Source organism: Mauremys mutica, chromosome 8 (genome assembly GCF_020497125.1).
Source record: "Mauremys mutica isolate MM-2020 ecotype Southern chromosome 8, ASM2049712v1, whole genome shotgun sequence".
Taxonomy (NCBI): domain Eukaryota; kingdom Metazoa; phylum Chordata; order Testudines; family Geoemydidae; genus Mauremys; species Mauremys mutica.
In genome coordinates, this window is record NC_059079.1 from 11,231,660 (window position 1) to 11,256,723 (window position 25,064).

Here is a 25,064-nt window from a genome sequence, read left to right on the forward strand (position 1 = left end):
ATCACTGATAAGATTCATAGGACCAGAAGTTTCATTGCCTTCAGTTTTTCTTTGTGTAATATAGATTTCCCCCAGTTCCTTGCTTTATCAAAAAGTGATACAGTATGAGTGCAACTAGTGAACACAAGATGCCATATCTTATGTATAAAATGAATCACAGTTACCAAGGTGAAGCAACCCTAAAACACAGGCCTCTCCAGACTCCTATCTATCAATATGTAGCAGGGCTTTTTATCCCGCTGCAGGCTGCTGCTAGAAGGCAGGACGCTACATCATGTGCTGCACTTACTTTGCTGTTGAGACTGTGGTGAATGATGATTTCCTGGCACTGAAGAGTACATTTGGGTTTGGGAAAAAAAACCTTACAGAACAGCTGGGGAAAGACTAGGGGCTTTTAGGGGTGGAGGAAGGTATTAAATTCAAAACCGTTGACATACTTGGCTGTTTCCTTTAAATGAAGATGTCAGCTCTATTCAAGAGGGAAAATATTTGCACACTAAGTGGGGTAAAAAAATTGACTATGTAAAGATCATTTGGTTTTCAGAGGATTGTTTACATTTATGTATAACTAATACAACCTTTAAGATAAAACATTACCTAAGTTGTCACTTAACATTTGAAATACAAGTCAGTTAGCAGGAAATGGTAACAGCAGGTTTACTTGAACTAGCAGGAAACTATTAAAAGAATGTACTTCAATCCTTCACACCTGCACCTTCAATCCTTAACACCTGCAATTACCTAATGTGCCAACGATGATGATCAAGACAAAGTTATTTATATAATAGGGTATTTTGCCAATGATAAATCCTTCCATGTTGTCTTTAACCCTGAGGGCAATAACTATTTAGTATATGTTGTTAAATCTGTCTTCAAAGGGCCAGTGTGTTAGTCAAGAAATACAGCAAGGCCTTCCAATATTAGGTTTGGCTGTACTGAGTTTCATCTGCGTGAACTACTTGAACACAACCAGTCAGACTGGTGGAAAATGACTTTATTAGTCAGTCTTGGGACAACAGGTACAACTCAGCTGATATTATATTTGATTGTTGAAGTACAGCCATACAGAAAGTCACTCCAGAGGAACTTCTATAATGACTACAGACCATTACTTGGCCAAGGTGTCAAGATTTTATTAAAAGCAGTTTTAGCATTTTAGAAACTTGTGGGTAACTTCATAGATTCCAACAGACTCCTTTATTTTTTCATCATAGTCATTCCAATCCTGTAGGAATTCAAATTTTACAGCATTAATACAAAACAGATTGGGGTAGTTTTAAAATCATAAACTGGAGTATCAATTAACCTTATCAGCATTCCAAATTTGGGTTCTACACTGTCTGCAGGAAGCATTTAGGCCCTTAACCTGTCCAGTTCTATGTCCAACAGAAGTGGACACCAAACAAATTAAATTAGCTTTGAGCTTCTTAGTAGTTTTAGCTTAAGGAATCAGATTTTCTGTATCTGAAGACTGTAGCCAGTAACAGACATGCCAGCAACAATGGTGAGTGAAAGGATTATTTATAGTACCTATTCTCATGAGTCAGACAAGCCAATCTTCCTGTCATGTGGAATACCAAAGAGAACTGAGCCTGAGATATTTGCTCATGGCCAATGAAGATTTGGAGCACCTATGGGCTTGTCTACATGGAGACATTGTGTTTGAAACAATAGGTCAAAATGCACTATGGAATTTCTAGTGTGCAGTGGCAGGATGTGCATGCCCAGCTACTATGCTGTGGTTCACACCCAGCCTGCTGTGCCTTAAGTCTCCATGTACACAGGCCCAGAGTCTTATGCTGAGCTTCAAAGGAGACTGCACATCACTACTCAACACCTGGAAGAGTTCTCAGGAGTTGCCCTAATAGTTTCAGAGCAAAAGAAAACCAGTGCCCCCATAAAAATCTCCCACTTGATCAAGAGACCAGGATTTGGGTGTCCTGCCAACACTTTTTCAAGAGCAAGCTGCAATTATACCATGACTATTCAAAATACTGAAGATGTCCATGCTTAGCCACTTCCAAATAAGCACCCTGAGGTGCACACTAGTGCTGAGCACTCATGTTTGAAGGTGGTTTCCTCCTCCACTTAAGATTTGTGCATGCATGCCACTCTAAAGCACAGAAAGCCATACTTTTAAACGGGGGGTTGCTATTTCAGGGGATAGAGACACTGAGGAAAAATAAGTTGTACCTTTTCCAGCAAGTTTATTTCACTAAAAGGTGTGCCAGACTCTGCACCTTCAGCAGCAAACCCAGCCTACAAAAGCAAAATGAAAATAAACTTAGGTATGAGTTGTAATTATGTCTTAAATATGTTTAAAATAATTCAAACAAACAAGGTTATCCAGGACAAGTATTTATTTTAGTGGAGCTAGCTGTCTTACAAGTAGGTATAAAGAGTGACCAAATTATTAAGTGACCTATGGTTTCAATATAGGGTATGACCCTATGTTTAATAATCAAGGAGAGTTGACTGTTAATGCCCAAGTTTTATTTTTACATATGTTCAATTCCAAAGGATACAATGGATGTAGAGTTCAGTTGTATCCAGAAGCCATAGGAACATTACTAAAACTATACAAGTAATATTGTAAAGCAAAGAAACATCAGTTTTCCAGAACACACCTGTTTTTCCTGCAAATTATTTTTTCTAATTTGTTTTTTTCCCCCAAAAATCTCTATGGCATCACAGGTTTCTAAGTGTATCCAGTACGTCTGTTAGCAGTGAATGCATTAGATTAAAACTGTCACCAAGATATTTCAAGGCATTTTAGAAACAGTGTACTCTAGTTTAATAGCAAGCTAACAATGAAAAGCAAGAGAGGAAAAAAGACAAGTCTTCAGTTTTGGTTTAAACGGCATGAGAACCCAGACATCTCTGGCAAAAGGGGCCAAGTGTTTGTAACTATCATCATCCCTCCTGTCTAGTTCATTTAGGTACGGAGGAGTCAAACAAACTACCACAAGGAGGAGAATCAACTAGATTTTAATTGTAACCAGATTAGACTCCACCCAAGCAGCACAATTTAAGAGTGAGTTCTGCACGATTCTTTGTCTATGTAATCTATCCTTTCTAGCAGAAACAGACCTGAGATAACTACACTTAAGTCTTCATGGGTGCACGCATGAGCAGTGGCAATGCTTCACTCATCCAGTCTCACCATCCCCCCTCCCCAAACAATGACGCTAAAAGGAATTACTGGGGAATAAAGAGATCAACCAATGTGGTTGCAGCTCTAGGATCCAGCACATAAAACAATGGATGCATTTCCAAAGAAGGTACAGTTGGGGTAAAAAAAAATAAATAAAAAAAAATTGGTATTTAAATTACAGATTAATGTTTTGTTGGTCAACAAAATTCCTCAAGAATTTAAGAACAATGACACAAATTAAAGGATGGACAATGTAAGAAGCCTTCCTGTGAGCTACTTGGATTATTTTTATTTTTAATTGAGTAAACAAACAACTGGCTATGGTATAAGGAGAACTCTTTCCTCGTTTTGCAAACTGAAATGCATATGGGACCTGCTCCTGGATTCCTTGTAGACATAAATCCCCACTAGCTTCTGTGAGAAGTTTGAGTGTACAAGGAATTGTGCTCTCTGACCATAAACTTTACAGTGTTTTGAGATCTGTGAAAATTAAGTATTTAGTCATACACATCCCACAATGCGTGACAAATGTCAAGGGGAGTGGTGCATTTAGATCAAACGTACGCAGCCTTTACATGAGCAAAATCACAAACCCACTAGGGGGCGGAAGGCAGTACAAGAGAAGATGCATCTCCACCGGCCACAATACAGAACTGCAACAGAGCAAAGAATGGAAGTGGAAGGGATGCAGAGCCAACATCACCTAGTACACATTTAACAGAGATCCATGGAACATTAAACCATGTGACAGGCTGTTGTAATGCCAGCAGAATTTACTCCTGGGGGAATTCTGTGCCACTGCATGCACAGAATTCATGTCCCCCACAGATTTCTTCACTTCCCTGCAGAAAAAATGACTTTCTGACAGGGAAGCTATAAGAGCAGTCATGCACCACTTCTTTGCAGTGGGGGTACTTCATTTAAGGCACATGGAGCAGCTGGCAGAGAGAGAAATCACCGCAGGACTAGGGATTCCCCAGCCAATGGCTCCTACCCTGAGCTGGGATCAGCTGCTAGTCCTGACTGTGCTGGAGGCAGGAGAGGACAGTACTTCCTCTTCCCTTGCAAGCAATGCCTGGGACTGTGTCAGGCCCACCCCCTGGAACCTCCCTCAGCTGCAGGAAGCTCAGAATCCTCCCCTGCTTCCTGCCCCCATTGTGCCTCAGCTGTGGGGGGAGAGGTACAGGGAGCTGCTCCCCCATCCACCCAACCCCCATGCATCCGGACCTCCCATATCCAGACACCTCTGCCAAGCTTCACCCAGTACATCCAGAACCCACCTAGCCCTCCATACCCAAACCCCACCAAACCTCAACCCTTGCATCTGGAGCCCCCCTGCACCCAGCCTCCCACCCCGTATCCAGCCCAACCCCCACTGAGCTCCCTGCACTCAAATCCCCATTCTGAAGAGCCCCACCACCCCAAGCCCCCACATCCAGAACCCCATGCCACTGACCTCCAACTATCTACACACAGGCCCCATGCCACCAACCCTCAGTCCCCCAGCACTCTGAGACCTCCACACCCAGACCCTCTGCTGAGCCCCAACCACCTTTACCTGGAAGCCCCTGCAGAGCCCCTCCACCTGTAACCTCCCCCTCCCCACCACAAGCCTCTGTGCATCCAGATCCCCCCACACCCAGACCTCCCCATAGCTGCCTGCACCCAGACTGTCCCACACAGAATCCTCTCACCCCACACCAGGATCCCTCCACACCAGGCTCCTGCCTGCCCCACACCTGGTGCAGAGGGGCAGGGCCCCAGGGTGTTTCTGGGGCAGGCCCAGGCCTTGTGCTGTGTTAGGGTCAGGTGCAACCTCACCACTGAGTCCGTGCCCTGGGGGTGGGGGAGCTGCAGGGTGATCTCCCACCTTCATGCAGCCAGTGGCCTGTGCTCCCGCCTGCCCTGCTGGAGCCTCTGCATTTATTTATTGACAAATCAAACTTGCAGAACTTTTAATTTTTTGGCACAGAATGCTCTCAGGAGTAAGGACTTGCATTCTTACAGCTTGTGGCATCACTGTTGATACACTAATTTAATCACTGCTAAGTGGAGCTGAGTAATGAAGTGACTTGTCTGCCCTCTGCTGACTGGCTAAGGAGCAACAGTAGCTGAAGCTTAGAACAAAACAGGAAGTCTTATCACCCAACTTTCCAACATAGTGGATCATCATGCAGTTATTCTGCTTACCACTGTAAAGTCATTTCTGCCACAAAGCAAGGGAGCTACAGTTGGATGAAAAGAAACTTTGTAAAGATGCATCTATTCTTCAGCTGAAGGATAATACTTCTGTGGTGCGGGGGAGGAGGAGACCGTACAGAGCTAATACAGGTAAAGAGGCATATATTAGCATTTTTGATAGCTACATCAGCTCAGGAACCTTAAATGAAAAGCATAATTATAAGCTAAAACTAAGAGACTTCTTACCAAGCAATAAATGTACAAGCTTCTTAATTAGATTTTTCCCCACTTGGTAAAAACACAATACAAAATATCCCTAGGATTTTCCAAGGGGAAAGATTTTCTTTTTGTCATGGAGGGACCTAGAGGGTATTTTCCCCTTTAAGACTGCAGTGAGAATTCTGGTGATTTTATGGGGAGACAGACAGATATCAATGGAAATGACAATTCTCATGAACTTCAGCTAAGTTTTAATTATATTTATTAAAAACAATTTCACATTCTTATGACCTATTCTATTCCATTGCTGTTTATGACAGAACTGAAACTTGATCCGGAGAAGTCAGGCTGGCTTCAACTGTGTATGAGAGAGTTGACTGTAAAATAACTGTTGGATTTGTAAGGAACAAGGGTAAGTCTCTTGATTTATTTATTGAAGTATCATAACATAATGAAATATCTAGTCAGGGCTATCCTTCATACACACTGCTTCAGACTTAACTTTGAAACTACTAGGTTAAGAGTTATTATAGCCTCCCCTCTGTTGGTATTGATTAAAATGAGATTGACAGGTGAGGGCCAGGCAGACATGTAAACAAGCATCCTACACACTCATGGGCTTGTCAAATTTGACTAGAAATAGATTTCTAGTTCCAGTTGTAAAGCCAACAGGAACAAGCAACTGACTATTTAGTTTTTCTCCTCGACAGGTGGGCTTCTAGAGAAAAATGTACTAGTTACAACACCAATTGCAGTAGTCCACTTTACATACGCTTAGTTTTGCATAGAAACAGAAAAACTGTTTTTAGACACTTGAATTTTCCCCTCCCACATCTTAGAAAATGAGCCAGAACAATAATAGATGTAGCACAACGTCACTGCAGTTGCAGGAAGGATAAAGCACAGGTTTTTATTTGTCAGTCTACGCAATTTACTCCTAATCCTACTGGAATAATAGGTTATATATAGCAGGGAATTAGCTTACGTAGACCATGCCCAGACACAAGAAACCAACAGCTGACATCAGGAGGAGAACTGTAGATTCCAAGGCCTGAAGGGACCATTAGGATCATCTACTTTGACCTCCTGTATAATACAGACTACAGAACTTCCCCAAAATAATTCTTAGAGCATATATTTTAGAAAACAATATAATCATTATTTTAAAGTGATCAGTGATGGAAAAATCCACCACAACCCTTTGTAAATTGTTCCAACGGTTAATTACCATCACTTAAAAATGTAAGTTTTGTTTCCACTCTGAATTTATCTAGCTTCAACTTCCAGCCTTTGGATTGGGTTATATCTTCCTCTGCTAGATTGAAGAGCCCATTCTCAAATATTTATTCCCCATGTAGGTAGTTATAGATCAAGTCACTCCTTAAAGTGAAGGTTAAGATAAATAGATTAAGCTCTTGGAGTCTGTAAATATAAGGCATGTTTCCCAATCTTTTATTCATTCCTGTGGCTCTTTTCTGAACCCTTTCCAATTTATCAACATAATTCTTGAACTATGGACACCAGAACTGGACACAGTATTCCAGCAGTGCTTGCATCAGTGCCAAAAATAGTGGTAAAATAACCTCTCTACATCTACTTGAGATTCGCTTTATGCATTCAAAGAACGCATTAGACTTTTTGACCACAGCTGATTATCCACCATGATCCCTAAATCTTTTTCAGAATCACTGCTTCCCAAGATAGAGTCCCCCATCCTGCAAATATGGCCTACATTCTGTATTTTTAGGAATATAACATTTAGCCATATGAAAATGCATATTGTTTGCTTGTGCCCAGTTTACCAAGTGATCCAGATCACTCTGTATCAGTGACCTGTCTTTTTCATTATTTACTTCCCTTCCCCCCCACCATTTTTGGGTCATTTGCAAACTTTATCAGTGATGATTTTTTCTTCTTCTAGGTCACTGAAAAATGTTAAATAGCATAGGGCCAAGAACCGATCGCTATGGTACTCCACTAGAAACACCTGCTCAATCATGATTCCCCATTTACGGTTACCTTGTGAGACCTATCGGTTAGCTAGTTTTTAATCCATTTAATATGTGCCATGTTAATTTTCTGTTCTCCTAGTTCTCAAAATGTTGTGCGTACCAAGTCAAACACCTTACAGGAGTCTAACTAAGTATATTGCATCAACACTGGTACCATTATGAACCAAACTTGTTTTTATAATGAGATTACAAGTTAGTTTGACAGGATCTATTTTTCATAAACTCAAATTGCCATTAGTTATGTTACCCTCCTTTAATTCTTTATTAATAAAGTCCTGTATCAGCTGCTTCATTAGCTTACCCAGGAACCATTTCAGACTGACAGACCTACAATTACTCAGATCGTTCTATTTACCCTTTTAAAATATTGGTACAACATTAAGCTTTCTTCCAGTTTTCTGGATCTTGCCCAGCGTTCCAAGACTTATTGAAAAAAATCAACATTAACCATCCCACAAGCGCCTTAGCCAGCTCTTTTAAAACTCTTGGAGTCACATTATCTGGACCTGCTGTTTTCAAAAGTTTAACTTCAGTAGCTGTTATTTCATATCCTCCCAATACGCTAGTGGAATGGAAAGAGTTATCATATATTACATCATCTGTTTCCCTGCCCCCCATACAGAACAGAAATATTTATTGAACACTTGTGTCTTTTATGCATTATTACTAATAATTCTACCATTTCCATCTAGTAAGGGACCAATACCATTGTTAGTATTCTTTTTGTCCCTGATATACTTAAACTCCTTATTGTCCTTAACTCTCCTAGCTACAATTTTCTCTTGGACATTCTTTTTCTTCAGCATACTTCCAAATTCCCTGAAGTTATCTATTATCAATGAGACACCCATGTCACAGAGTCATTAGTATTCATACTGAACCATCAGTGGATCCTTGCTCGTTGATTTCAGAAAAATGACATCTTATGTCTTGGTTCCAGGAAAACAGCATGCTGTCCTGTTGTCTGTCCCTTGCAGAATGTTCTTTCTAGTCTTCGGAGTACTGAATCCCCATGAAGGATCATCTGTCTTGCTTCAGGAGTTAGAGATCTCTTTGTGAGCAGGCTTAATTTTCTTGCAGGGGTGTCTTGAGCTGCCATCCACAGGCATGCCCTGTCCATCTCTCTGTTCCTTTAGACCAGGTGGATTTTCAGAGATGCCTTCCACAGTGTCCCTATTGAGGGCCTGCTAGTGATTGGAAACTTGTAGTTGTGTGGAATTCCTCCCAGTCCACTTCTCTGTGGTGGCCACAGCCTGCCAATCCTCATCTGTGTCCAGCCTTGTAGAATGGCCACCTTGCCTCTTATGAGCTGCCACACCTCTTTTCCAACTTCTTTCTCCAATTCCTTGGTGGTCAGCTTCTTTCTTCCTTGAACCTGAGGTACTCATATTTCCCAAATTTGTCTAGAAATTCATCAGCTTCTTTGATTCTCAGTAGCAGCTCCACTTCCCCTTCCAGTTCAAGAATCTTTTCCTCCAATATAGCCATCAACTTGCACTTTGTGCACAGTAAGTCCCTTCTGGCTTCAGGCAGGAAAGAAAACTTGGCATATCTGTTGCAGGTCATCACCACTGTTATATCACTGGCTGTCTTGAAATTGCACGTAGAGCTGAACCTGGAAGGAAAGCTCCCTCTGAAACCGTCAGTTGCCTTAGTTTGTGGCTCTCAATATTGCTAGCAAGTGACTCTCATTACCCAAATCTCTGTTTAGCTCAGCTTGGCCCCTCCCCATCAGGGAGCAATTAACCATTCAGACTTCAAGCAACAGGGCTGATCAATGTTCCAAGGGTCAGAACCACACTGCCTCACCAAGACATGAAACAGACCTGTTCCAACTACTTATTCAGGGGCCCATGGCCCAGCTACACATCAGAACAAACACAGAGAACAAACAGCCAAACAAACTCACAGTTGGACGAAACAAACCAGTCACCAAGTCTCACTATCTCCAAGCAAAATCCGTAGCTATCCCCTCTGAAACTCTCTTAGCTGTCTCAGTTTACAGCTCAGAGACCCTTTAGCTCAGTATCTTCAGCTGTATTTTGCAACAGAGACTATTGATGCCTTCAGCAAGTCTTGCTCTGCCTTTCAGTCTCGTTTTGTTGTGGATACACGTCTACGTTTGTAGAGATGGCTGAACTTCAGAGCTTGGTTGAGCACAGCAGTCAGATACTGATCAGTGTCCACAAATCAGGCTTGTTAACTCTATACCTCGTACGGTAGCCCACCCAGACTACTACTTCCCATCAGTGACCCCTAATTAGGCAATCCAAGATGTGACTGCTTTAGGACTCCTCTCTTCCTCCTGTTGCCCTACTCTAAAGATCCACCAAATGAATTTAAATCTGCAGTGCTCTGGAACTTACAAGGTACTTCAGGGGGCACAGCTCCAAAGGGTGAGTAACTTTAATTAGGTGAGTAGGATGAGGTAAGAAAGACAACTGCAGAGAGGGGAGACTATTGGAGAGTCACAGGTTGTCCAAAATGAGCAGTGCAATGCTCAAAAGGGAGTGTGCTACATCAGTGTAGATTTCAGCAGAAAGACACCAAAGATCGTGAAATAAATCATTAATAAGAACTTGCCTGTGGTTGAAAGTCAACTGGCTCAAGACCTCGGCACTCAAACTCCACTATTGTCTTAAACTTCTCACTGTCTTCAGCCTAGGATTGAGTCAGAATAGCATTTAGTTTTTATCTAATGAAAGGAAATAACTTTTAGTCTAGGCATAAAATGCAATAAAGTTTTTAGAAGCAGTAAACTCTGGACCAAAACATTTGAATTATTTTACATGGTTGATAACGAACCAGAATTTCTTAAACTTAGAGACTGGTCAGGTGAAGTTTCTGAGCCCTTCAAAGGTAGGCTGTCCGAGACCAGGGTAAAACTATTACATATTTGCTTAGAATGTGACTAATCCAGTGCCTGATGCTGACTGTGAAATATTTAAACAAATGATTTGATATTTGAGTCGGAAGCAGAAGGGACAAGGCAAGGTATTAATTGGCTGCCGCTGTCCACATTATTTAAAATAGACTTTCCTAAATGCACAGCTTCACTTTGGAGCATCCAGCATCCCATTTGCGGTGTTTTTCTATCAGGCGATATCTGAGTGTATTTTCCCCTGTACTTCTGGGAGGAACATGATCGCAAAAATTGGGAAGCCTTGTAATAAACTAACACCACATTACTGATCCTTATTTCAGTTATGTCTGCGATATCATAGAGAAAATAAACTTACATTATAAGGCTTGATTGTGTCTCTTAAGATATCTGAAAGAGAAGGGGGTAGAATTAAAAAAAATACTTCAAATTTTCCAGCCCTCAACACAAACCCAAGAGCCCTCCCTCCAAACACTATTTATTCAAAAACAGCCAGGATTTCTGGTTAGTCCATCAAAATCTAAGACCTTTTTTTGGCCAGTGCTACCAAGAATTTCATCTCCTGTTTTGTTTTCCTCTTAAGGAAGAAAAAGCAAGGCATACTCCTGTAACATAGCTTTAAGGCTCCAATCGTACAATTGTTGCTCATACAGATCTCCCAACGTTTATGGGAGGGTTGAGTGCAAATTACTTACAGGACTGAGCCAACAGGACACCATTATTCGTATCTAACTTCCATGAATGTAGATTTGGGGGATAGTCATTGTATAGGGCAGCACAGACCTTGTAAATACCTTCCGGTATTTTAACTAGCTTATCACAGTTGTATTTATTCCACAGGAAATGCCTTTCATATCAGACACATTTTTAATACCAATTTCTCTTTTCCTTCATGTTACTGCAGTAAGCGTTTACATGGATATAGCTTTACAACATCACAGCTCAATCCCAGGGGGGAAAAAAATCTAATCTGGGATGGCTATGAAATGGGCAGAACTTTGTAGGAACATCCCAAGAACCAGGCCAATGCAAACAGCTGGCAGCTCCTTGGATGAAACTAGTTTTTAATACCTGGAGAGGAAAACGAACACTTGACACAGACACTTGTGTGGATGCTGTTAATTTTCCAAATACCAGACAGGCTTTTAGATTTTTGGGGCCCAATCCTGAAACCCTTACTCCTAAAAGTAGTTCCGCTGAAGTCAATAAGTGTACTTGTGCAAATATAAGGGTCTCAGGATTAGTCCTTATTTTTGTGAAAAAAGTTAAGTGATTAACAATGAATGGGACTATTTTGGTTGGGAAGGCAAAGGGCACAGAAAATATAATAAAGGATGAGTCAGGTGCTCCTTTTTACCCTTCCCCCATAATACAACTATGAGCGGTCAAACAATGAAACTGAAAGGCTAAAAGGCTTTTAAAAGATAAATGGAAATATGTATTAATGTAATAGATAATCAATCTGTTTAACTCTACTATAGAATAATATTAAGGCAAATAAATTAATACAATCTAAAAGGGGTTAAACACTCCTACAAATAAGAACAGCTGAATTACACAGTAGGCCAGAGTTGCAATGGCTGTCAATAGTCATGTTAGAGTGTAGATGATCACCAGCTGCAGGACAGAAAATACTTTCCTTCCCATAGTAAGATACAACTGATTTATGAACATTATGGGGGGCTTTCCTTAAGAACCATCCCAAACTGGTCAGATACTGACTAGATGGACCATCATTCTTCTCTGCTTTGTGAATCTCTACATTAATAACAAAAAGACAAAGAGTATGATAACTGAAAGAAAAAATGTCTAGCAAGTACAGAAATTGCCCAGGAAACTCTTGGCTACTTCTGTTATTTTTAAGAGAAGAATGAAAAGTAACTGGCATCCCATTTTTTTCCAAAAAGATTAACATCTTAAGTGTACACTCAAACATAATGCTACAAAGTACAAAAATTTGTTTCCAAATAACTTTATAGAAGAAAAGCAAGCATTTTAAAAGGGACACCATTAACTTCAGAATCATGTTTCTGTTGGAAAAATTTGAACATACTATTGTTTTAGCACCTACCATTACTAAAACTAAAGTTGACAAAAATTGTCTTTATTGTTCAATTGTTTACATACTTTTTGTATTTGCATGTGTAGTCAGTCTCATTCTTTTGTTGATGAATCAGTTGCATTTACTGTCTCATGCACAAACATGAGGACAAACATATTGGTGCTTTAAAACAAGCACCAGCAAGTAGGAGAAAATAAACCCGTATAAACACTGGTAAAAAGCAACTTACAACAGAAATTCAGGACATACTATTTAAAAGATGCTCTTTTAGAAGGTTTTCGTAAATTAGTTTAAAAAAAAAAATCAAGTTGTCAGCATCCCTTAAATCATGTGAAAGAGCCTACCAATGGAATTCTCTCTGGAGCACAGCTTGCATTTCTGCACCATAGTGGCACTCCCTCTGCCTCCCTTAAGAGGAGCACTGTCCTAAAAAAATTACAAATGGAGCCATCACTGTGTGTCAATTTTTTCATGTTTTAATTGAGCAACTAAAAACCTCTGTAGTGACAAAGTAGTTTTTACAAGGACAATGGCCAGCTAACATGATTTTATATATTGTAAGGGGAAGGTAGGTTTCTTTCAGTACAAAGAATATTTAGAATTCACAATACTATGATTATCAAGGAATAATGTACATTATATACTAAATTTTAAATAAATTATGTATAGAATGTGTCTTGACAATACAGACACATTCTAGCCATTCCATAGGATATAGCATGATTAGACCCCTGATCCTGCACACTGTTGTGCCTACATGCAACAAGTTGCAGGACTGGGGCCTGCAAGGATAGAAGAAGAATGGTCTTGTGGTTCAGGATGAGAGTCTGAGGTTCTAATTCCAAACTAAACCACAGACTTCCTGTGTTACTTTGGGCAAATCACTTCACCTCTTTGCCTCAGTTTCCCCATCTGTAAAGTGGGGATAACACTTCTCTATTTAAATTAGCATCATGAGGCAGTCAGATAGTGATATTTATAGCATTTCTGGCATGCACAACACCAGTACCTTGCATAAGTTAATTTATCATCATTATTCCCCTTCCCTCACCCTTCCTCGCCTCCCCCCCCAGTTAGCTAAACTTCCATAAAACTTGTTTTATCATTAGCAAAGAGGAAATGCACTACTGTCAAAACCCTACTGTAATACCACTTCAAATCCATTTTCTTGGCTGTGGAAACTTACTGGCTTTAATTAGGGGAGGCTTTTCGAGAAAGACTTAAAATAATGAGCACTGCCACCAACCATTCCTATAGCACATTTCATTCAAGGATCTCAAAATACTTTGTGAACATAAAGTCTGACAGCAACCCCAATGTAGGTAATTATTCAAAGGCTGCTTCATACAGCATATCCCCCATTTCCATCAAAGTCAATTTTACATAATATGGACTGGGTTTTTTGGTTTCTTTGTTTTTAATGCACACCTTGCAGTTCGGCAGCTTACCATTAACCGCAGGTATTGCCATTTTTCAGAAATCTCACCACAGTTCCCACATTTCATCTGGAAAAGAAAAACATACACCAAAGAATCTTAAAGTTGCTAGTAAGCAGATCAATAAAATAGCTCAAGCCATTTTTAGACTTAAGTTTAACTCTTTTACAGTTGAAAGGTCATGGGATAGCTGCCCGTAAAGAATGAGGGGCCAGAGCCTCAACTAGGGTCCATTTTCATAGCCCCATTAGCTTCACTTAAGCGATGACAATTTACACAAGTTGAGGGTTTCTTCCAGAGAATTTTATGTAGAAAGAAAACAGATTACATGCAGGAACCAATAAAGAAAGCTGGGAATAATACATCCCAACAGTTTGTCAACCAAGTGAGTCTTCCACCAATTATACTTAAAAAATAAAATCATAACCGCAAAAGAGAGAGTGGTGCATATTATATGGACTGAGGAATAGCCATGATTTTACTTCATTGTAACTGATCTTTTAATGCAAACATACATACATCTAACAGTTACTCAACTTCCAAAACATGCTTAAATTTAACAAAAAGACCCTGCACAACTTTCAGATCACATATATTCATCTTACTTTTATTTGGATTACACAATGAACCATGCTTGAAATGTGCCATGATACCACTAACATTGTGTATATATCCAATTGGGTACTGGCAAAATTAGATCTTAGATGGCAATGAAATACCACAATGATGATCATAGTATAGAAACCATTCTACAGTGATTTGCATTGCAGGATTCCATTAGATACCAATAATTAGTGTAATGGAAGCCTGCAGTACAAACCACTATAGGATGGAATGCAAAATCTCATGCAAAAAAAAACAACAAAAAACGCTGTGATACACCACCATGCAACTCAAAATCATAGAAATGCAGGGCTGAGGGGGTCCTCTAGTCCCGCCCCCTGCTGATGCAAATATACACAAGTTATTCTAAGTTTCAGCGGTGGGGAGACTAGAGGTCCCTTCCAGACCTCCATTTCGATAATCACTGGTTTTCAGTCTCATAATTTTATATCGTTTTTACTACACGATATTTTGTACTGTATTCTAGTTAGCACTACAGCCTTGCATTATAAAAACAATTACTGGGGCTTTTAAAGTACATTGCCTAGCACTGCAAAGGGGTGGCACGCTGCGCAGGGCTGCCCCTCCCCTGGCCCGCCATACCTTCAGGTACCAGCGAAAATCATCCCCCACCGGCCTGAGGTTTGTAATATTTTCCAGCGTGGCTTTCAGCTGCAGCCCGATCTTCTGTAAAACAGGGGGTGGGGGATAGAGTCAGTGTCTTACAGCCAATGCCACCCCCTGCCCCAGGCACTGGCAGCGCCGCGCCCCCCGGACCCACCCCCATGCTCAGGGCCTGGCGCGCTGCGGGTCCGGCTGTAGCTGGAGGTGCAGCCCGGACACGCTCAGCAGCTGCCCCCAAGTCCCGCGGCGCAGGCAGCGGGCGGGTGCCACCCTGGGGGCGGGAGCAGCGCGACCAGCTTCACCGACACTTATTCCCTCCCGCTAGAGGACGGCCTCCAACTCTCGCGATAGTTGGCGGGTTTTTTTAATCGACTCCTGAGATTTGGCAGCTTTCCCGTGCATTGTTGCCCTTAGACAAAATGGTCACCTCATCCCGTTACTTTCGCAAGGACTGAAGCCGGAGCTGCCCTCAGCCAAGATGGCCGCCCTCTGTTACTTTCGTTGGGACTGAAGCTTCAGTCAAGATGGCCGCAAATTCCTTAAACTCAGCTGATAGCAGCGAGGCTGCCCCTAATAATGATGGCCGCCAGCCTCTACTGAAATTAAGGACACCAGAAGCCAAGCCAGGCCGCTCTGTCCCTCTCATCATCTCAATGGTCTGTGAACTAAACAAGGAAATGTGGGGAGAGAGAAGGGAACCTGAAGGCAGCAGGTTTAAAACAAATAACAGGAAGTTCTTCTTCACGCAGCGCAGTGTCAACTTGTGGAACTCCTTACCTGAGTAGGTTGTGAATGCTAGGACTATAACGGTGTTTAAAAGGGAACTGGATACATTCATGGTGGTGAAGTCCATAAATGGCTATTAGCCATGATGGGTAAGGAATGGTGTCCCTAGCCTCTGTTTGTCAGAGGGTGGAGATAGATGGCAGGAGAGAGATCACCGGATCATTGCCTGTTAGGTTCACTCCCTCTGGGGCACCTGGCATTGGCCACTGTTGATAGACAGGATACTGGGCTAGGTGGACCTTTGGTCTGACCCAGTATTGCCATTCTTATGAAGTGGTTGCAGGGGTATATGGGGTACAAATAAGAGAGTAACGAAGGCAGGGCAGATGGATCATTGCTTTTTCTCCCAAAGGGTGATCACTAGAACCCATTGGAACCTGAAAATTATGAACTCCATGTACCTTTTTATGTACTAGTATTCATGCAAACCACTTCCCAAATTGCTTTGTAAAGTTAGTTTCAAAATTAGGGCTAATTCTAGTTCCTGGGTATAGTGTAAATAAAAAGGTGTACATAGGAGAATTACAGGTGGGAGGAGAGATTCCTCCACCCACTGACAATCAGTTGGGGCTCTCACCATCTCTCTAGTTATTATTAGAGTCTCCTCTCTGGCCTGATAATATTGTACGGGCTCATGGATTTGGGTGATCAGGGGAACTGAATAATGACTTCCATAGCCACATTTCCAAATCCCTTTGCTTCTAAGAGATATTGTGTGTCATCTGAGAAAAACAGTTCTGATTTTGGTTTGAATTCTGGAGTCAGTACTAAACACTGTAATTTCTGGAGCATTTAAAGAATGCACAGAAGTATGTTTCCAGATTGGCTTCTCTTTCTTGGTAGGATGATGTTCAAGAAAGGGTATGTTTGTAAACAGAACACACTTAACCATAAAGACATTCCTAAAGATTTGAGGGCTCTTTTGGGGTCTTGCAGAGAGCATTAGAATGTTTTTTGTGTGTTTTTTATTTAAAGTTTCAAAGTTATACCAGTTCTAATTACACCCTTTGATCAATTAAAGCACAACCACTGATGGATCTAGGGATCTGTTTCCTAGCAGAAGCTGAAGTAGCATTCTAGCTCCACCTCCTACAAGAAATGGGGGGGAAGGAAAGCAGCTCTGTTTTCATGGCAGTGTTCTGCAGCACTTACATGTTAAGCTTTATTCTATGAGGGGGGAAAAGGTACTTCTGGGAAATAAAGGAAAATACTGTCAGTAATAGCAAAGTGGGTTGTTACAGTGTATTTGGTTTCTATTATTTGTATTCCGTTTCCTTGGTGTATTTAGGAGCAACTTTGCCATTGGTTTTCTGAAGTGAAAAGAGGAGTCACATACAGCATGTGCTCTACAGTGGAACTATATTTTCAGTTCAATGGAAATTATACAGCAGCTTAACTGAGGGTGTAATTAATCATTTGAGTGGAAAACCTGCTACATTTGACAACAGTCAATATTAAAATGTAACAATGTTGGTCAGTAACAGATTCAGATTTGCAATGGTAGGGGAAAAGTGTTTGTTTTCTGAGTATAGCAAAAAAGGAATGGATTATAGTAAAAATAAATTAAATATGTTTTTAAGTATCAGAGGGGTAGCTGTGTTAGGCTGGATCTGTAAAAGCAGCAAGGAGTCCTGTGGCACCTTATAGACTAACAGACGTATTGGAGCATGAGCTTTCGTGGGTGAATACCCACTTCGTCGGATGCATGTAGTGGAAATTTCCAGGGGCAGGTATATATATGCAAGCAAGAAGCAGGCTAGAGATAATGAGGTTAGTTCAATCAGGGACGATGGGGCCATCTTCTAGCAGTTGAGGTGTGAAAACCAAGGGAGGAGAAACTGCTTTTGGCTTGCCAACTACATTCACAGTCTTTGTTTAATCCTGAGTTGATGGTGTCAAATTTGCAGATGAACTGAAGCTCAGCAGTTTCTCTTTGAAGTCTGGTCCTGAAGTTTTTTTTCTGCAGAATGGCTACCTTTAAATCTGCTATTATGTGTCCAGGGAGACTGAAGTGAAGATATCAACATACCCTTTCAGGTGTTGGAGCTGTAAGTATTAAAAGTGTATGTTCTACACTGTATTTAATATAATTTCTTTAAATAGTTATTTTGAAAAAGATGAGTTAGCAGAGCCAAACACAGATTTTTAGAGAAACATTAAATTCTCTACTCATTGTCTTAGATAAATATGCAAAACTTATTTTAGTGTATATAAAGATTCAAAGCATTATGTCTAAAACAAAAATAGGATGGTTCTTTTAAACACCCTTCTTTACACAGCAGGCCATCTTAATGTTTACATAGATTTCAAATACATTTTTAAAAAGGATAGCTTTTAAATACATGCAGCTGATTTACCACCTGAGAAACAGATGTAAACATGGTCACGTTTTCAACCTAAAATACTTGATGTAACTAGACAAACACTTATATTCCCCACATGTATAGTCATATTATAATTTGCCTAAAATATACTTTGTTTGCATGGGCAAAGTTACCTCAAACTGGGCTACTATGTCACATGTTCACAATTATATCCTTAGCAAATGAATTCTGCAGACTTGCGGGGTATATAAGAATATTTTTAAAATATTCTTAACATAATGATAATTTGAACAATACAGAAAAGGAGATTGATCCATATTTAAGAAATCGATTATCAATCCTTCATGTAAAAAGCAAATCTTTTAAAGCTTCCATTCAGAGGTTTAAGAGCAGGTATCAGGAAAAAGTGTCAGTTTCGATAGTATGTCAATCACTGAGACAGCTAAAACAAAGCCAGCACAGAACCAGGGCTTTGGTTCTTATCTGATCATTAACTGATGTTCAAAGCATCCATTTAAAGATTGGGACACAAAATCTTATCTTGAGAAGTCTGACAAGAGTTTTAATTCCAGGGATCTATAGAACTTCATTTGTTCTGCCCCGGAGTGCTATATGGATAGAACAGTTCAATATCTAGTTTTAGAAAAAACAATATTTTAACTGATCTACAGGAACTCAAAGCCACTCATCTTGGATATACAGTAATGAAAGTAAATGGTGTTCAGAGATTGAGACCTCGATTACATGGACAACTTTTAAATTAAAAAAATACAGGTTTCACCATTTTTATTAAAGACATTCACTTACAGTTTGTAAAAAAAATTCTAAACATACATAAAATTTCTATCCAAGAAGAGATAAGGAATGAAAGTGTCCCACCCCTTGCGACATTACAATACAAACTCAAAATTATACAATTTAAATTGGCTTAATCTTGAAATGTAATCCAATGAGACTGAAGACTAGACACTTAAGGTCCTGCACCAGATAGTAAAACACTCGCAACCCTTCTGGATCCCTAAAGGACAAAAACAAAACATTAGTTTTCAAGTCTTTAAGAGTAGTTTCTAAAACTAAATCCATAAAAAAAAAGCCACCATGCCAAGATTGTTCTTTTTCATCAGTGACTGGCTTAAAACACCATGGTTCAGTCTGGTACAGCTTTTTACTGTGGTAAATTGATAGTTCTATGCTTAGACTGAAGGTCGTATACTGTAAGTCTGGCCCACATTCACTATTTACTTTTAAAACGTACAGCCTTTTTGTTCCATACGTTAGTTTAATATCGTCACTAAGACTTTTAGAAACGTGTTATAGAATCTTTTTAGTTTAGCTTAGGGGTGAACTACTGTGCGTGTTGAAATAAATGGGAGTTTTGCCATAGACTTAACGGGGCAAGGATTTCACTGTGAGTCTATTTTTTCAGACTCAATACATTTTGGGGGTTTTATGCACAGACAATATTCTATAATTCACTGAGGTAGTGTGCAAAATACTTTGCAGGTCATTTTGCTACTCTACAAAAGAATGAAATTCTGCAGTGTAATAATTAACAGAGGATCCTCCAAAAAAGGCAGTATGAGACAACAGAAGTTTTTGGATGATAATGATCATCATGTATTAATGAGTGCTCCCAATGTAGATTTATAAATTGGTTGTAGTTACAATAGACATTCCTTATTAAATGACACCATTTTGGCAAAACGGGAATTATTCTCAGACTACATACTTGGATTGATTTACATCAATAAGTGATCCGATTTTTGATGTGGTAAAAGAGATGTGTTCATCACCAATTACAATTTCAAGCTCCTAGAAAATAAATGAAAAACCCAGTCAAATAGCAGAACAGCTTGAAAATTATGCTGGTTCATTCATAGGAACAGTTTAAATGTAAAACCATTTTATTTCACTTGCTTAAAAACAGCAAATCTCATTATACGCGACTTAAACACCCAGGCACTCACACTTTCAGAGTAAACTGCTCTACTACTCAAAGTTTTAAATTTCACATATTTACCAATCTGTTAAAAAGAAGATTCTAGTGGATCTTTCAGTTTACAAAAAAATGTTAAATACCCAGTTATGCTTATGACAAGCAACCAAATCCAAATTAATACAATGTTAATAATGCAAGTAGAAAAGCTACTAACCTGCCGACCAACTCTGTCAGGTGGAGGCCATAAGGCATCATCTTCTTTTGTGATTTCACTGTCATCAATTATCCTCTTCAGTTCCTCCATCACACTCTTGTGTACATAGGCCTACAAGCAACATTTAAACTTATCTTAATATATACCAAAGAGCTGATGCATAAGCACAGAAAATTACTTAATGTTTGAAAGTTGACATGTTGAAGACATTTTTTAAGTATTTCAGGCCCCTGAATCTCTGAACAAGAGCACATGCTTTCAAATTTCAGAGAGCTCTTATGAGGATTTTCAATAATCATATGCATACAACTTATAAGATGATGAACTATCAGCTCCTAGAAGAAGTTAGAGAAACTGTCAAGACAGTTCTTCATATTACAAATATATATGACCAGAAGTCCCAGTTCTAAAAAACCTTATTCAGTTGAGTAGCCCTTGTTGGAGCTTGAAATCAATGGGCATAAATGCATAATAAGGAGTATTCAGGCATGTAAGGGTTTGCAGAAGCAGGCTATTATTCTACTCCAAAAATGGGTTGTAGAAAAGCTGTCATGTCTAATCTATTTACAAAAGTTAATCTTCCTTATTGTATCTAGGATGGACCGAGCATGAATGAAGTGCTCTTTTATTAGCCTTCTTGTAGGTTATAGAAAGCATTAACAAAACAGAATTTGTTCAGATGTTATGGATGTTACCACTCTAAAAGTGTTGAATGCACACAGATAAATAGCTGACACCAAGCATTTAGTTCGTCCTGGTCAACTCTTCTAATCATGAAGAAGTAAAAGGCCCAGTCACTCTTTCTGGAAGAGACCCAAATTAGGAAGATCAAGTCTCAGGGGAGAAAAGAAAAGTGCATGTACGGGAGTAGTGATTCTATGGCATGTTCTCTGCTCCCCATCCCCTGTTGACTAGGGTGTATACCTAAGCAAGAAACAATAATGAAGAATAAACTTTAAAAAAAAAATTAGATATGAAAACTTTTTTACACTCAAAAAATATTGCAATACCATTTATGCCAGATAAAACTAATTCCTAAAGTAAATAAGAACACCGGGAGAAAGGTGGCATCAGAAAAGGAAACAACAAAGGATGATTAAAGCACTGGACTAGGATTTAGGTAACAAGGATTCAATGCACGGCTTTGGCACAACCTGTGTGACCTGACTGAATGACCAAAGTCAATTGGAAACTTCCCTATGACTGCAATGGGCTTTGGATGAGGCCCTTAATTTTTCTGCATCAGTTCTCCATATGTAACGTGGCGATAATCTGTCATAGAAATGGTAAGAGGATGAATTAATTAAATCAATTCCTGTTTGTGAGGTGATTAGATATTATGTTGATGGAGCCATAGAGGGTAACTGTAGCTAAAAAGCAATTTAATAGGAATAGTCACTTTGATTAAGTGTTAAAAGCCAATTATATAAATTCATTAAAACCATTTATTTGGTTTAGCATTATTTGCAGAGCATTCAAAGACATGTTTACTAAAATACACAAATACCATACCTCTTTTCTGATCATTACATCATTTTTGTAATTGCTGTTGTTGGCATATCTCAGTTTTCCTGTTAAAATAAAGATGAGTATTAGATTCAAACTACAATAGACAAAGTACTGCGATGGTCAATATGTAATGATTGTAAAATGTAATAAAATAATGAAACACATGTATGTTTGTATGGGAAGCCACATAAAAAGGGAAAAGAGCCACTGTTAGTGTGTGTTAGGTAGGTTGACTCAGCCTTTTATCTTTCCAGTGCTTAAATTGGACAATACCTCTACAAACTGAGGTTCTGTTATATAATGGTAAATGTTGTATTTTGGGTATTTGTATGGTAGTGATTTTGTAAGATTGCTAATACTTCCTAATTAAACAGCTATAAAAATAAATCAATTAAATTGTTACATAAAGGTTTCCTCCAATGCCCTTGTCTAAAATTTCTATTCTGTCCTCCCTGTTGTGGGGACAAGTTGCTGGTCTGGCTGCCATTCCCCCATCTTAGAGGGTGCTGTATTTTGATTCTGAATCATTTGAAAGTCATTTTGGATACTGGATATGAAAGCTGCTATATAGATGTAGGCCAGGGGTAGTCAATTATTTTTTGTCAAGGTCCAGATTTCTCGATCAATGTATAGTCAAGGTCCAGACTCCAGAAAAAATAATGATAGTAAGTAAATAAAAAGATTTCTGGGTCCGTTCAAAAGCGTCTAGCAGTCTAGATTTGGTCCGCAGTCTGCCTGTTGACTACCCCAATGTAGGCCATTTTTTTCCCTGAAATTTTTCAACAAAGGGACTCAGTTTATTCTAGGGTTCATGCAGGTGGACCCATTCACAAGATAGCTATTAGCTGAATACTCATCTGTAAGAGTACTGCAGCTGCACAAGACTCCCACAGCCTCTTCTCTGCTGAGAGGAAGAGCTGTAACTAATTAAGTGGGCAGTCCTGGCCAGGGAAGGGATGTAGCCAGGTTATCCAGGAAGATGCAGATTCAGGATATCTCCAGGCAGCCTATGCTGGTAGGCTTCCATAAGAACCCCATCTATACTTCAATGCTGCCCTTACCTTGCTAGGTGGAGCTCCCACAGCTGATTCAAATTGTGTGCAATTTAGAACCTCCAGGGGTAGCAGAGCCCAGTAAGAGAAATCAAATGCATCTGTGTATTAAATATTTACTAAGAAACAAAATCTGTTCCTAAATCATTATTTTAGCAGACTATTACTGATGTATAAGGCATTAGAAGGCAGGAGTTGTAAATGTTTAAACAGCTGCAATGGACTTTATTTGTATTTTCCATTATTTCAAAACTATTCAACTGGTTAGAGGGCTTGCACTACAGTTATACTGGGAAATACGTCAATTAACTGCACTAGCAACATTTAATTATAACTTCTGAATTAACTAGTAACATTTTTTGTAGTAGATTAATATAATTGTGATCAACACTTTGACAACATTTAGTCACAGAGATCAGATTTTAACTATTATTTTAATGGACACCACCAAGTGAAGATAAATATCACTTTTGAATTTTTAGATTTTCTCTTATTTTTATTTTGTATTACAATAGTACCCCATCACGACTGGTACCCAAACTTGCCAGGTGCAGTTTACCACCTCCTGGACATAGTACATATACCGTAACAATCAGTCATGAGCACTGGAATATGGGGGGCCAGGGCCCTCCCACTTTTTATAAGTAGACGGGCCTGGCCCATCCATTTTTCGCCATGGGTACTCCTCCTCTTCCCCATAGGGCCCCAGCCCTGCTCCCGGGGTCAAGCCAGCAGCTGGAGCCTGAATGGGGAGCCCAGGCAGCAGGGGTGCCGCAAACCTTCCAACTGCCCAGGATGGGGTGGGATGGGTAAGAGCTGCCCCCAGCTTGTGTCCCTGCCCCTCATCCCCCCCCCCCCCGTCTAGGGCAGGTGGAGGGCCCACGGCTCCTCACAGGTGCCTGGCCACGCAGTTCTTACCATGGCCGGGCTGCGGCTCCGAGGCCCCATCCCCCAGGTGGAGCTGGATTAGGGATAGAGCTGCAGAGGCAGCTGTGGGGAGCTGCGAACCCTCCACCTGCCCTGAGCAGGGGGACCGCAAGACAGGGATACAGGCCAGGGGCTGCTCTCGGCCCCCCAACCCCAGGCAGGTGGAGGGTCCATGGACTCTCCACTTGGCCAGGGGCGGGGTCTCAGGAAGAAGGGGCAGGGCCACAGAAGGGGCAGGACCCCTGGCCCCCTGGCTTTTGGGAAGGCTCCACCAGAGCTACAATCAGTACTTGCAGATTAAAAAACCCCAAACAGTCAAAGGCTGGAGAAAAGCCAGTATTCGCTCTATTTTACTGACAAGGCCTGAAGGCACAGGAAGATTAAGTGACTTGCTCAAGGTCACACAGGAGGATTCTGTGGCAGCGCCAGGAATTGAATCCAGATCTCCTATATCCCAGTCCAGTGCGGCCTCAGCCTGTATCTGCCAGCACATCCTGGATAGCCCTGCTCGGTTCCCCCTGGATAGTCAGTTTCCCCCATTTGTGCGGCAGCAGAAGAGAAAAACCTCTACAAACAAGAGATGGCAGCAGTGAAAGCACAATTGCCAGGGAGGCTTGGGGCAGCTTCGTACCTGAGACGACGTTTTAATTAATGTTTAACGCCGCCTGAGCTTCAAGCTGGTGCCCGTGCAGCAGCCACAACTCGGGGCTTGGCGGCCACGGCCCGGGCAGACCCCGCCTTTCGCGCACCTCTCGCCCGTCTCCTGCCCATCCCCCGGGGTAGCCCCTGCGCGCCGGCCCCTCCGAGCCCCGCGGCCATGCGTCACCCCCACCCCCTTCGCCATGAAGCCGATGAGCTTCGCCCGCCTCCCCAGCTCACGCCCCGGCCCTCACCGTCCGGCCGGAACTCGAACTCCAGGAACTCGTGGCCGAATTTCCCCTTGTGCCCCACATAATAGCGCAGGTAGAAATCGCTCCCCATGGCCGCCGAGAGACCAGCGTGCACCGCGCCGCCGGCCCCGGAGACCAGACCGCCGACAACAGCGCTGCGCGGGGGCGGGAGCGGAGGGACAGCTTCCGGGCGGGCGCGGGGTAATTACGCAATGCCGGAAACTTTGCGGCTAGTTGAGCATGCTCAGTAG

At 41.0% G+C, this 25,064-nt stretch overlaps 2 protein-coding genes across 4 annotated transcripts; both read right to left on the reverse strand.

Moving 5' to 3' along the window:
- Positions 1 to 1,117: 1,117 nt before the first annotated feature.
- CZIB (CXXC motif containing zinc binding protein) lies at positions 1,118 to 15,663 on the reverse strand. 3 transcript variants are annotated; one of them, XM_045027649.1, is made up of 8 exons: positions 15,600 to 15,663; positions 15,152 to 15,235; positions 13,958 to 14,014; positions 12,854 to 12,935; positions 10,806 to 10,837; positions 10,150 to 10,227; positions 2,194 to 2,259; positions 1,118 to 1,225 (listed from the first exon to the last, which is right to left on the reverse strand). In XM_045027649.1, the coding sequence occupies exons 3-8, from the start codon at positions 14,012 to 14,014 to the stop codon at positions 1,148 to 1,150; spliced, it is 393 nt and encodes a 130-aa protein (XP_044883584.1). In that variant the 5' UTR covers positions 15,152 to 15,235; positions 15,600 to 15,663; the 3' UTR covers positions 1,118 to 1,147. The 3 variants fall into 3 exon arrangements, with proteins under 3 accessions (XP_044883584.1, XP_044883582.1, XP_044883583.1); XM_045027647.1 differs by lacking the exon at positions 15,600 to 15,663 and adding an exon at positions 15,330 to 15,523; XM_045027648.1 differs by lacking the exon at positions 15,600 to 15,663 and adding an exon at positions 15,443 to 15,511.
- Positions 15,664 to 19,053: 3,390 nt separating this feature from the next.
- On the reverse strand, positions 19,054 to 25,004 carry MAGOH (mago homolog, exon junction complex subunit). Its single transcript, XM_045027650.1, has 5 exons — positions 24,817 to 25,004; positions 21,948 to 22,006; positions 20,436 to 20,546; positions 20,012 to 20,094; positions 19,054 to 19,300 (listed from the first exon to the last, which is right to left on the reverse strand). Exons 1-5 carry the CDS (start codon positions 24,902 to 24,904, stop codon positions 19,201 to 19,203), a joined length of 441 nt encoding a protein of 146 aa, XP_044883585.1. The 5' UTR covers positions 24,905 to 25,004; the 3' UTR covers positions 19,054 to 19,200.
- Positions 25,005 to 25,064: the final 60 nt, after the last annotated feature.